Source organism: Leptonotus elevatus, chromosome 6 (genome assembly GCF_054856555.1).
Source record: "Leptonotus elevatus isolate MCC_2025b chromosome 6, RoL_Lele_1.0, whole genome shotgun sequence".
Classification (NCBI taxonomy): domain Eukaryota; kingdom Metazoa; phylum Chordata; class Actinopteri; order Syngnathiformes; family Syngnathidae; genus Leptonotus; species Leptonotus elevatus.
The window spans coordinates 21296275-21309658 of NC_141244.1; the positions used below are offsets into that span (position 1 = coordinate 21296275).

Sequence of the window (13384 nt, forward strand, 5' to 3'; positions counted from 1 at the left end):
CGCTACAACTACTTACCGAACCGGAAGCACGAGAGCTATCTACCAATCAGATCCTCCGCCTAACACAAATACACGCACGCACACGCGCGCGCTAGCGTATGCTACGTTCGGAGGAGGACCACCCCCCCCCCCCCCCGACCACTGTAGGAAGCGAACCGGGCGTGCGAGCATGTAGACGCGTCTGTGTTGAGCCGGAGATGGGCCGTGGAGAAGCCGGAGCCTCGGATAAAGGCTGATAGCTCATCAACTCATCCACACCAGAACCGGTACCGTTGAGCATGGGTCGACTGCGGAGGAGAGCTTGCGTGGCTCTCTTTCTCTTCACGCTCTTCATCTTCGGAGCCATGATGGCACTCCGGACCCTCAAGACCGGGGACGGCTTGTCGGATCTGGTCCCCAACACGCCGGACCGGCGCGCCGCACAGCGGACCTCGTCGACGTCCTCGCCCGGCCACCAGCGCCCCAAAGCGGCCGCCGTGTCCAATTCGGGTCCGGAGGGGAGCATCTTTGACGACGTGCACATCTTCTACTACGCGTGGTACGGAACCCCGCAGGCGGACGGCAAGTTCGTGCACTGGGACCACGTTCTGGTGCCGCACTGGGACCCGAAGATCGCCTCCAGCTACCCGCGGGGAAGGCACATGCCGCCGGAGGACATCGGCTCGAGCTTCTATCCGGAGCTCGGCCCGTACAGCTCCAGGGACCCGGACGTGCTGGAGTCCCACATGGAGCAGATCGCGGCTTCGGCGGCAGGTATAAATTAGGAGCGGGGGGCAACCATGTACAAATACTTCGTTACTGTAATTAAATAGTTTCAAGTACCTGCATCTGGATATTTTACTGACACCTCTCGTTAAGAGCAGGGGTTAGATGTAACTAAGTACAAATAATTTCGCTACTGCTTGTTCTGCGGATGACGAGGTTGTTTTTTTATAATGGGAGTAATAATAAATTTTTACTTTTTGTATGTGAAGGAGTCACAAATGAGTTGCGGCACCTCTAGTTAAGGAAAGTACTAAACAAGTCAAATTAGGTGACTTTTTGACGTTTAATTGCAAATTTAAGAACATTTTAGTGCGAGCAATAATCCAGCACCATGGACAGCGCCACATACTCGTGTACTGTGACGTCTTGGAGTTGCTTACAAATTGCCTCCCTTTTTTTCCTAACGTGTTTTGTAGAAGGAAAAATAGCACCGTACTTTACTGTACAAAAATATACAGATTAAAATAAGAATGTAAATAAACATAATTTTCAAAAAATTTAATAAAAAATTATTAAATCACCCATTTACGGTTCTTGTGCTTTGCCCAAAAACATGTCTATTATAAAAATATTCCATAGTGACTCTGTCCCTAGTGAGCATTCTTTACTTTATAAAAGGCCTTTAAGTTGAGGTGTGCCTAATGTTATGTCCAATGGGGCAGTTTGCTCAAATATTAATGCTCGTTTGCGGTACAGCTACCCCAAGAGACACCAGAATCCTCGGTGTCCAGTAACAGCCCGCACAGCTAATGTTCTTGTGCACGTAATGAACCCCAAATGTTTGTACCTGGGGGAGGTTTACGGAACACGGCCGCGTTAAGACGACCTCTGGCCATCTGTCCGCCCGAGGTAAAAGTGCAGACAGATTGGACGCAACACAATCCGCTTAATAAGACACTAGAGCCGGAAAGGCGTCAAAATAGTTTCACTTCTTTACATGAGTGATACCACAGAGGAGAATTCAATACATCAAGTTGACTTGAGGGAATTGCGATCACCTAGCGTACATCATGATAGGTACTCCTTAGTTAAAAGGCATTTAAGATGATTAATAGACACAAATGTCAACAACTTCCAACTAAGGATATTATGAATTCACCTATTATGGAACCACATTTTAACCAAGCAGTGCAGTTGAGTTCGTCCTGGTACACTCTAACATATAAGATAAGCCAAGATATGCCAACTTTATTTGTATTTTACGTTTTTAACTAATTTACTGCCATTGACGGCTATAAACGTCAAACATTAATTTGAACTATTTCTATTAGTTAAAAAAAAATTCCCCCACTTTTGTTAAGAGTATAAAATCCTAGAATTTTTTTTATTGTACATTTATAACAGATGTAAAATTTGTTAACTAGTGAAGTCATGCGATTAATTACAATAAAAAAATTTAATCGCCTCTTGCCTTTAATTTTTAATCATCTTTAAAAAAATAATAATTACAGCAGTAAATAAGTTAATGTATTAAATTGTATCTGTATTTAATTCAGGGACTAAGTCATATATATTACAGGAATGACATTAAATGTTTTTTTATTTTCAACAGAATAATTTTATACTAATAAAGTTGTGTTAATACAGCTTCAGTTGAAATATTGCACACAAGTTAGGCAAACATTTAGCTGAACCGTACTTTGGCAGTAATCCTTTCACATGCCACTAGAGGGAGCCAGCGTACCTCTAGTAGTACACATACCACACTTTGGGAGATGAAGTCGCTAAAGCTTTTGCGTCCACGCGTCTACAGGGGTTCTGGTGCTGTCCTGGTATCCTCCTGGCATGGCTGATGACAACGGGGAACCCACTGAAGATTTTGAATCTTCCATACTAGACGCTGCCTATAGACACAATCTCAAGGTAAGAAAAAAAATCAACCCACACATTCTTGAGATCTGGCTTCAAGTTTCGCGAAGCGCGGCCGATGACGCTGGAGCGTTCCTGGACATGAAATTTGGCATTTGGCACTTTGAAGGTGTTTTGACACAATAAAATTTGTGCGCTTGCATTTAATGGGGTGAATCGGCACTTTCCAAAGAATTGCTGTGAATGCAAATCTTGAGTGGGCATCTCGAGGGTTTGCGGCGGTGGTGACATTTCCAGGACTTGGGGAAGGACACGGGGTCAAAAAACTGCTGCTGCAGTCAGTCACCGGGGACCCAACGTACGTACGAGCTGAGCAATTGCCAATTAGGTCGGAAAATAAGCTGCGAGAACATGCGGGCGAGCGGTGGCCATATTGAAAAGCTTATGAAAATTTAAAACGGGGCAAAAGGGAGCGCTTGATGATGGGAATTAACTCACGAGACATCTTTGAACCGCTCACGTTTGAGTTGATATGCGGTTTGAAAAGCTTCTCGAAGAACCTGTGTTTTTTCTTTCTGTGACACGCGCAAGACGGACAAAAGACAAGACGGGCTTGTGAGGGTTTTCTTATGTCGAAACAAGCGGCGTTAATAATGCAGCGCTACACATAAAGACAATCAACCGGCTGACAAGCAAAGTGGACGCAACAAATTCTCTTGAGACATACTTTACTGCACAAAAGTCTTAGTCCTACATTTCATTTGATGTTTTAGTGTTGTTATAATGGTTACAAAAAGTGTACACACCCCTGTTGAAATTCCAGGTTTTTGTGATAAAAAAAACTCAATTAGTTGGAAAAAAGAAATCTGTGTGAGGAGGAAAGTAAAAATAAAGTAAAATAGTGTGGTTGCACAAGTGTGCACACCCTCATAATGCGACGTGGCTGTGTTCAGAATCACATTCCAGTGTTTCCCACACCATGTTAAAACTTGGGCGGGCCACCCAAGTAAACAGGCCACCAACCAAGAAGTTTTCAAGAAAATGTAAATACTTTTTATTTATCTTTTTTTTTTTTAATCGGATGAATCACATTTTAGAATTTTGATTAATCATGATTAATCACTTAATTAAAAAGGCTTTTTTATCAAAAAATTTTGCGCGCCAAATTTAAACAGCACTAATATATATATATAATCTAAATAAGTAAAAACTATTTCAAATATAAAATAAAATAGCGTGGTTGCACAAGTGTGCACACCCTCATAATGCGATGTGGCTGTGTTCAGAATTAACCAATCACATTCAAAGTCATGTTAAATAGGAGTCAGCAAGCACCTGGCACCATTTTAAGTGCCTCTGATTAACCCCAAATAAAGTTGAGTTGCTCTAGTAGTGAACAGCAGAGTGTAGACAATTTTCTACTTTATATTAGCAATGAATGATCATCCCACTCAACCATCAACGGTGCACTTGAACATTTTTTATTTGCCATCTCATTTATTTTTGCTGTGTCACTTGAAAAGAAGAAAACGGATTTTCCAAAATATAAATTCAAAACACCAACATCAAATCGCGCCATCCAACAACCACACAAGTGCACTTGAGGTGATGCTAAAAAAGCAAGCAATGCACTTTTTTTTTTCTCCTATCATTATATAAACTGAACACTATTTGAGCAGCACCCACCCACACGCTGCTCATGCATTGTGCCGCAGATCTCTGCATTGCTTGCTGCTTGACCCAAAGCTTGAAGGGAAGCCGAAACGAGACCTGAAGGGACCTGATTTACTAAATGCATGCAAATCTGTTGGGAGTGAGCGAACACGCAATTAAGCGCCTGCTATTTGGGATCGTAGTAAATCGGGCCCCAAGTGAGGGCAGAGTGGGATTAAGGTTGGACCAGCGGGGAATTTTTGCATGGCGGGTCCCTGGAGTCACAAAGGCCTGCTGGGACAATCCTCAACCCTGCAGGGGATGGAAATGTTCTGCATGGTAAATAGGACGCGGCAGCTACCTGTGAGGTGCTGTACTGTTATTAGTGTTGGGAGTAACATACAGTAATGTTGGTATTGCTCTGTAATATAAAGTGTGCCACAAGAATCACTGCCAAGTACAATTCAATTGTATTTAGTCAAAAGGCCGATAAAGCTGCTATGTCACAGCAGCGAATACATGCAAATTTAGTGAATTTGGGGTTTTCGTCGGGGTTCGTAAAATGTTGCAAAAGATGATAAGACAGTTTTTACTTGTCTCGAACAGGTTTTCTTGCTGCAAAGAAATTTTTAACATGTTCAGACAATTTTTCACTGTCTGCAAACATCTTTATCGACCTCCTTGATTATCAGCCCTGGAAAAGACATATCAGTCTATCACTATTATACATGTAAAAGAGCTGTTTGTTTTTAAGATTTTTTTTTTAATGTGCACAATTTTATTGAATAAAGCTAAGATTTTTTTTAGGTGGCACTTGGTGGAAAAAGGGCACAATTAACAAGTTTCAGGCCTCTTGATAATGCAAATGTTTGGAGGACCGGATTGCAACAACTGGCGAATTATTTTTTTTGACTTCTTCTTTTTTTAAGTAACCACTCTAAATATTACAAATTAATACATTGTAATGATACCTTATACAATCTGACATTACAATTACATTTGGCCACTGATGTTCTTAACTCGTCCTGAGACATTTTCTCTTTCTTCCTACAAAAAAAGTGTTTCACGTTGATCATTCATAATTGAAAAAGTGCGTCCAGGGCCTTTAAATATTCAACTTGAACCTTTTGAGTACCGCTATGTGTCAATTTGGATCCCTTGCTTTGCTGCTGATTTCTTTTTCACCAGTTAAAAAAATAATAATGAAGGCAATGGACCACTATAATGTTGTACATCAAAACTTGAATAATGATGGTTTCTCCAGGTGGCATTTCACATCCAACCATACAGAGGACGCAATGAACAGAGCGTACTCGACAACGTCAAGTACATCATTGACAGGTAAGGTGCTGTTATGTTACACCTCCATTACCGACTCAACTCCGGTAGGAGACATCATGCATGAGTTTCTGGTTATATAAAGGCCCCCCTTTGGCCGAAAAAAAAAAAAATGCACTGGATTCACTTTTAAGTTCTCCATTAGCCAGAATGCTTTTAGATCGCGTTCCCAAACTTTTCGTGTGCGTATTTCTTTAGAAGGAGCCCCTCATAATCCAAACTTGGGTCAAACAGGGGTGGAAAGTTTTCTGGTAGATTTCCATGCAAAGTTGAGATGGGAAACTTTGTAAATATTGGCGGCTATCTAATGGGGAAAAAAAAGCACATTCAGGCATAAAAATATTGTAAATTTTTTTGGGTGATAAGAAGACATCCATGCCAAATAATACAATTAAAAAGTACATTTCGATAGATTTGTAGGTGGAATATTATAAATCCCACAAGTCTATTTAAAAGGGCCAATTAAGAGCCAACCTTCAATTTGGAAAATTCCACATTTGCGCCATTGAGGTTACCTGACAGAAAAGAAACAAGCTGATGATAAATAAAATTCACTTATGGACTGGCACTAAATTTCTGAGTCTTCTATCGTTTTTTTTTTTTACCATAGGACATTTTGGCGGGAGGTGAAGGTTGGTTTCATGGGGTGCAGCCATTTTGGAAATGGGAGTTAATTGGAACAGATGAATCACTTGAATTGCCAAGTGGAATAAAGAACCCTCTCCTATATGTCAATTTTGTAACGATAGCTTGATTTGAACCAAGATTCATCCGAAAGAAATGCAAAATATTCGTTAATGCACCTTAAAAATCCTTAGCCTAACTAATTCATTGCCATTTACGGCTATAGACGTCAAAAATTAATTTGAACTATTTCTATTAGTTTAACATTTTTTTCCACTTTTGGTAACAAGAGTATGAAAACCTAGAAAAAAGTTGTTATTGTACATTTAGAACAGATATAAAATTTGTGATTAATCGTGAGTTAACTATTTAAGTCAGTTTTAATGCTAATCCTAACTCACAATGCAGCAGCAATAAATTCAAATTTTCAATCATAACAAATATTCACATTCATATAGTTTATTTTCTGCCCCCCCCCAAAAAATTTTTTGAGTTAGCCCCCCCTTGTGGTTTATTTTAGTCCATGAAGTGATTCTCAGTGCATTTGTCCCTTTCGCGGAAGGTACGGCGACCACGCAGCCTTCTACAAGTTCACCTCGAGCACGGGGAAGAGCCTCCCCCTGTTCTACATCTACGACTCGTACCTGACGCCGGCGGAGTCCTGGTCCCAGCTGCTGGCGCCCGGCGGCTCCCGCAGCCTGCGCGACTCGGCCTACGACGGCGTCTTCGTGGCCCTGATCGTGGAGGAGCGCCACAAGCAGGACATCGCGGCGGGCGGCTTCGACGGCATGTACACGTACTTCGCCTCCAACGGCTTCTCCTTCGGCTCGTCGCACCAGAACTGGAAGGCGGTCAAGGCCTTCTGCGACGACAACGACCTCCTGTTCGTCCCCAGCGTGGGGCCGGGCTACGTGGACACCAGCGTGCGGCCGTGGAACAGCCACAGCACCCGCAACCGCGTCAACGGCCGCTACTACGAGACGGCCCTGCAGGCGGCGCTGGACGTGCGGCCCGAGGTGCTCGCCATCACCTCGTTCAACGAGTGGCACGAGGGCACGCAGATCGAGAGGGCCGTGCCCAAGAAGACGGCCACCAGGGTGTACTTGGACTACCGGCCGCACGGGCCCCAGCACTACCTGGAGCTGACCAGACTCTGGGCCGAGAAGTTCAACAAGGAGAAGGAGCAGTGGCTCATGTGAGGCCGCGCGGCATTCCAACCGCGACGTGAGCGCAGACACACGACGATCCTTTTTAGTAGGAAATTGTACGAAAAGTTAAGCAAGCGATGGATCAACAAAACAATCATCGTTAGCTGCAGCGATGGATAAGAAAAAAAAAATCGGATTCATCAATTATCGTTGATATATTTATATTTGACATATTCTATTTAATAATTAATTGTATACATTTTGTTTTTCTTTCAGTTTTTTAAGTTACTCTATTTTTTTTTTATTATGGCTTTATTAGTTTTATATATGTAGTTTTTTTTTTTTAAGGAATACTTGACTCTTTGAGCCATTTTCAACAGTAAGAAAATAAGATTTTGTCTATAATTAACTCATTCACTGCCATAAATTCATTAAAAAAAATATTAAAAGTTAGGGGCGACAGGCAATTAATTTTTTTAATTTTAATTAATCGTACAACTTCACTAGTTAACTCACGATTAATCACAAATTTCATATCTGTTCTTAATGAACAATGAAAAAAAATTCTAGGTTTTCATACTCTTAACAAAAGTGGAACAAAAATGTTAAACTAACCAACAACCAATCATGGCTCAGTTTGCTGACCAAAACCAGTAAACAGGTGAGCCGTGATTGGTCGTTAGCTACTTCCTCAGGACAGGTGATGTCATCTTCAGTCGACAGCAAGTGGAAAATGTGTTTTTAAAGGTATTAATTGTTCATGAAAAATAATGAAGTTATCACATTAACTCATTCACTGCCATTGATGGCTAAAAACGGCAAAAATTAATTTATTTTTCTATTAGTTTAACATTTTTTTCCATTTTTGTTAAGAGTATGAAAACCTAGAATTTTTTTTCAGTCGATGGCAACTGTAAAATCTCTTTTTTTAAATATAAATTGTACATTAAAAATAATGAAGTTATCAAATTAATTCTGGATGAAATATTCGCTGGTTCACTGAGTCAAGTATTCCTTTAAAAACTATTTTCCCCCGCCTTAAATATTCACCCAACAAACATTGTTAAAGTTGCACTGTAATACACTACAACTGCGTAGCTTGTGTTTCAAAAAAATGGCAGCACATATTAAAATAAACTGGAGCTGCACTCAAGGCTCAATTATCAGCAAATGTGGGGGTGCAATTTGCTGATCCAATTCCTTCTTGCAGGCTACTTTCTTGGTGACACCTTTTCGTTCCTTTCATGTATAGCAATACAATAGTAAAAAAAAAGAATAAGAATAAACGCAACAAAAAAAGGTTTCATAATATTTTGGGGCACAATTCTCCCAGCTGACTGGCCACCAAAAAACAAACACAACTCATTGCTCATTTTTCGTACGAAATCCTACTAAATTAGACTAAAGAACAGAATATCTGGACATTTCTCTAGAACTACTTGAAAGCCTTGTAACTGCTATCAATGCCTCAACAGCTAACAGTCTCAATTCTGCAATGAATAACCATCATACTCGCTTGACACTTTTTTTGGGCTGCAAAAAAACAATCCAGGCAAGCCAGAGTGGGTTTTTGCTGCAGGATAGACAAGTTTGTGTTTTGCCCACGTGGATTGATTTCACGACTTCAAATGTGTACATCTGCAATTGAGTTTGTTTCCACTTGCTTCGTAAAAGCTTTGGAATTTTTCACAATAAAAATGTTGACTCTGTTGTGTGTGTGTGTGTGTGTGTGTGTGTGTGTGTGTGTGTGTGTGCGTGCGTGTCCAGCGAGAATACGCATCCGTACACGTATGAATATCTGCTTTTATTGTACATGAGTAAACCGCATTTAGGTAGCATGTGTAGCATGCAAAAGAAATCCATTTAACTCAAAAGGTCTCACAGATTACCCAGAGTCCCCGGTTATTATATCGTATTTTTGACTCTTGTATAACAAAAAAAAAGAAAAAAAGGCATATTACACATGACTGCTGGTAACAAGATACAGTTTGAATTGGAAACAAAATAGCGGAGAAGTGCCACGTGATCCCATCATAAGTGACTAAAATAATGGAAAAACATAATAACACATTATAAAACATAAAGGCAATAAGAGCAGATGTTAATATATTAAAATATCCAGCATGACCTCTTCTGGTTTTAAAATAAGAAAGCTTGATTGCAAGTTCCATTTTGACCCGAGAATCATCCCAACTCCTCCGAGGTGAGTCCGTATTTACCTTCGAGGACGTCCACGGTGGAGGAAAAGGCACTAAAACCCAGTTAACACACATTTTTCTTTCTTTTTTTTTTTTTTTTTTTAAATGACATACAAATGAATAACATCGGAAGTACAATAGTAAACTACATAAATACTTGTTTAGTTAGTTTGTAGTCTTGCTGGTCTGCTTGTAAGTTAACCATGAGAATACATACGCATATCATTTCAAATAATTGCATCACATTTCTTAATTTGTGATGAGTCTTAATTATTTACTTATCAAAAATAAATGATTTCAGTTCATATAAAACTGATAGCATTACATCTAATTAGACATTTCTAAATGTTATCTTAACACATATTTACTATATACATGCACACAATAATAATTGCTCTTAATGTCTTTTCCGCTGACTTGATTAATTTCAATTTGGCACGAGATGAATTTTGTATTAGGATTTTTTTTTTTAAAGAATGTTTTTATTTTTATTTTCAAACAGACTTGCTACCTTAAATGCATTTGTAGTCATATTGTAATTTGACTCTCATTATTTAAACATATTCACATATATATGATGAGCATTACTTTACGACAGTAACATTTAATCAAATGAAGTAAAAAAATGTTGTAGCAGAGCACACTAGACTAGTATTCGGCTTTCCCGTATTAAAATGAAGAGAAGGAACTTACCAGCCGGCTCTGATAACGCGGTATTTGCCGTGTGCTGATAGGTCCACCACGGTGGACCCGAGGCGGCTCTGGTCTCCTATTGGTCCACCGTCCACCACCACGGCTAACTGGGGCCAAAGATCCTGAAACTCCTTCGAATTAAAAAAAAACCCCAACAAACTTATGTTAGATCAAATGCTAACAACGTTAACACGTTAATCAATTGCCGTCACAGCAGACTAAAACGTTTCTGCAATGCAGCTAACAGCGGCTAACCAAATGCTAACCGAGGCTGCAGATTAGCAAAAAGTTGCAACAAAGCTGCTGGTTCGTTTGTGTTGAATACGAATGCAATTCGTGCCGGCGTTTTGTGGCATCGAGCTCAGCGTTCCTCCCACGTTTTAATACTCACATGGACTGCCACCGTGCTGTTTTGTGCGCTGACGTTGGCGCTGGTTAGCGCCAGAGGCTCGGCGCACATCTGACAAAGACGACGCATGAAGGCGCAGTCCGGAATACGCACGCCGACCAGCTGAGCGTGACAACACACAGTCAACGATGAACTCCCCTAAAATGAATACATCATTTGCGGCAATTTAACAGCGTGGCTTACCGACGTGAACGGGTTGAGCTCTTTGTTGAGTATTGCCGACCTTTCCAGCACCAACGTGACCGGGCCCGGCAGGAGGTCGCGGAGGAGCTCCTCTTTCACCTTCACCTTGCAATACCTGCACATGGAGGCAAGATCGCTTGTCTCGAGTTGTGACCATGCCGGTCGGATTTTAAACATAAAATAAAGACAATTACACTTTGTGTACTTAATCAAATCACATAACTTATGAAAGTGAGCTAGCTTAACTTATTCACTGCCATTGGCGGTTATAAACATGCGATTAATTAAGATTAAAAACTTTAATCGCCTGACACCACAAATGTTTTATATTATTATTATTTTTTTAATTCATTCACTGCCACTGACTGCTATAAACGTCCAAAAAATCATTTTAACTATTTCTATTAGTTTAAAAAATCCCCCCCCACACTTTTGTTAACAAGAGTATGAAAACCTAGAATTTTTTATTGTACATTTCGAACCAAAATAACATTTTTGATTAATCGTGAGTTAACTAGTGAAGTCGTGCGATTAATTACAATTAAAAAATCGAATCGCCTCTTGCCCCCTCTTTTTTTTTTTTTTTAATGAATTTATGGCAGTGAATGAGTTAATGCAATACAAAGGGCTGTCGACGGGCTAACAAAAACTTGCATTGATTTTGCTGTTATAATCTTTTTAAGCAAAGGATATTTGAAAAGAAACAGTAGATAGACAACACAGATAAGACACCGGTACTTATGATGTTAATACAGCATAAAAATTAAAAAAATATAGCGAATCGCATGTCCACACAAACGTTTGTGCTCTGTATTTCTTTAAAAAGTAAGTTGGCGATAGACACACTTGTGGAGTTCTGACTTTAAAGGCAGATGGAGTTTCCACTTTAAAAAAATGCTCTTACTTGTATATGTCGTGGATTTCTCCCACACAAATAGCCAAAGGCTTTTGCTCGTTGCGCCCCTTGATGTCGTAGATCTCGCGGACAGCGCCCGAGTTCTGGGCCAGGCAGGCCAGGCCGTAGATGGTGTCGGTGGGCACGGCGACCACGTGGCCGCCCTGGAGGGCCTTCACAGTGCAGCTCAGGATGTCAGCGACATCTGAAGAGAACGGTATTCAAAGGTGTTAAAACATTATAGACCTTTTTGCATTGAAGTCACACGGACTTTAAAAAGCTCACGTAATCTCCGACTGCGCTGCTGATTAAAAACAAAAACAAAAAAACTTCCATGTCATACACGCAACCATGTTACTCAAATCAACTTTAACTAAGCCATTTTTCTTTTTTCTTTTTGTCTTTAGCAATAATTTCAAACTAACACAGCCCTGTCGTTACTCATATTACTAAAAAAAAAAAAAAACTTTTTATTTGATTTTTTTATTAATAATTATGAAGCCTCGAGTCTTGACCAGTTAGCGTAGCAGTTAGCACAGATTACATGTACTTTTGGGCAAAAACGCCAACATTAGCACTGATTTGCAATGGTGATTTTGTAATTAGAGTAATATGTAATAAAGTTAAACTATCATTTAAAGACTAAACCCTATTCAATAGTGAATAATTTATTCAGCAGTTTTTAACTGTCGTGTATGTTCTAAATGTGCTTGAGTATCTGTAACAGAATTATGTCAAACAAAAAAAATATGACATGACATACTGTAAAAATAAATAAATAAATAAAGTACCATCATTGATGATTGAGCCAACAAACTAAATTATATGCTTATATATATCACCTAATTATCTTGAGGGGGGAAAAAAGACCATTATAAAAACATGTTGCTGCCTAAATGTTCCTTAATTAAAAAACAATTTCTTTCCAGTGTGTCAATTTTACAAGCCATTTACTTACACTTTACAGGAACTTTAAACAGAGATTTGAGATTTAAATTGTAAACTTAACATAAATGATTCATGAATTTTAACAGTTTAAAAAAATAATCAAGTGGTGCAGTTTTATTGCAGAAGTAATAGATGTACTAGCAGACAAGCCGAACAGGTGCACACATGAATCTGATGCAACACGCCGACATGTTTGCGTTGCCTCCTCTTTCAACTCTATAAAACTTAAAACAATAAAAATTAGAAACATTTAAGTTAAGTCGCCTGTTCTTCGGCCCAATGTCGACTTCTTACCTGTACGAGCTTCCTGTGGTACAAACGGCCCGTCGCCGGTGGCCGCTGCCAAATGCAGCACTTTGGTCTTTAGCCGTTTGCACATTTCACTTCCGACTCGGCAAACTTCAGGAGAACTGAGAGCAGCTCTGTATTTAATTATCCGCACTGCCAACTCCCGAAAACAATTCATGAAATTGCGTTAGCCGAGGAGACTTGACAGGACGAAGAGGAGAAACATGTTGCCACCGGCGGACGACATGAGCCAGTACGGAAGTGAACATTTCCGGGTTACGCCCTCAATCCATGACGACATATTTCTTAAAAGGGTAGTAACACTTAAAAAAATATATATAATTATTATTATTATTTTGTTATTTTATTACTCCTCTTGATTGAAATCATTGTTAGTTACAATCCTGACAATTTCAACAATATTATAGCTTTA

At 39.8% G+C, this 13384-nt stretch overlaps 2 protein-coding genes across 2 annotated transcripts; one reads left to right on the forward strand and one right to left on the reverse strand.

Moving 5' to 3' along the window:
• The first annotated feature begins 95 nt into the window (after positions 1–95).
• On the forward strand, positions 96–9046 carry maneal (mannosidase endo-alpha like). The gene is made up of 4 exons (XM_086078969.1): positions 96–753; positions 2519–2628; positions 5492–5568; positions 6752–9046. The coding sequence occupies exons 1-4, from the start codon at positions 279–281 to the stop codon at positions 7386–7388; spliced, it is 1299 nt and encodes a 432-aa protein (XP_085935095.1). The 5' UTR covers positions 96–278; the 3' UTR covers positions 7389–9046.
• A 74-nt stretch (positions 9047–9120) lies between these two features.
• yrdc (yrdC N(6)-threonylcarbamoyltransferase domain containing) lies at positions 9121–13212 on the reverse strand. The gene is made up of 6 exons (XM_086078970.1): positions 12958–13212; positions 11725–11920; positions 10821–10935; positions 10620–10739; positions 10229–10359; positions 9121–9588 (listed from the first exon to the last, which is right to left on the reverse strand). The coding sequence occupies exons 1-6, from the start codon at positions 13127–13129 to the stop codon at positions 9522–9524; spliced, it is 801 nt and encodes a 266-aa protein (XP_085935096.1). The 5' UTR covers positions 13130–13212; the 3' UTR covers positions 9121–9521.
• Positions 13213–13384: the final 172 nt, after the last annotated feature.

Coding starts and splice junctions, on each gene's coding strand:
- maneal (XM_086078969.1), top strand. CDS start 279: ATGGGTCGACTGCGGAGGAGAGCTTGCGTGGCTCTCTTTCTCTTCACG. Junction 2,629..5,491: donor CCTATAGACACAATCTCAAG/GTAAGAAAAAAA, acceptor TGGTTTCTCCAG/GTGGCATTTCACATCCAACC. Junction 5,569..6,751: donor GTCAAGTACATCATTGACAG/GTAAGGTGCTGT, acceptor CTTTCGCGGAAG/GTACGGCGACCACGCAGCCT.
- yrdc (XM_086078970.1), bottom strand. CDS start 13,129: ATGAATTGTTTTCGGGAGTTGGCAGTGCGGATAATTAAATACAGAGCT. Junction 10,360..10,619: donor ACAGCACGGTGGCAGTCCAT/GTGAGTATTAAA, acceptor TTTAATTCGAAG/GAGTTTCAGGATCTTTGGCC. Junction 9,589..10,228: donor CGCGTTATCAGAGCCGGCTG/GTAAGTTCCTTC, acceptor ACTGGGTTTTAG/TGCCTTTTCCTCCACCGTGG.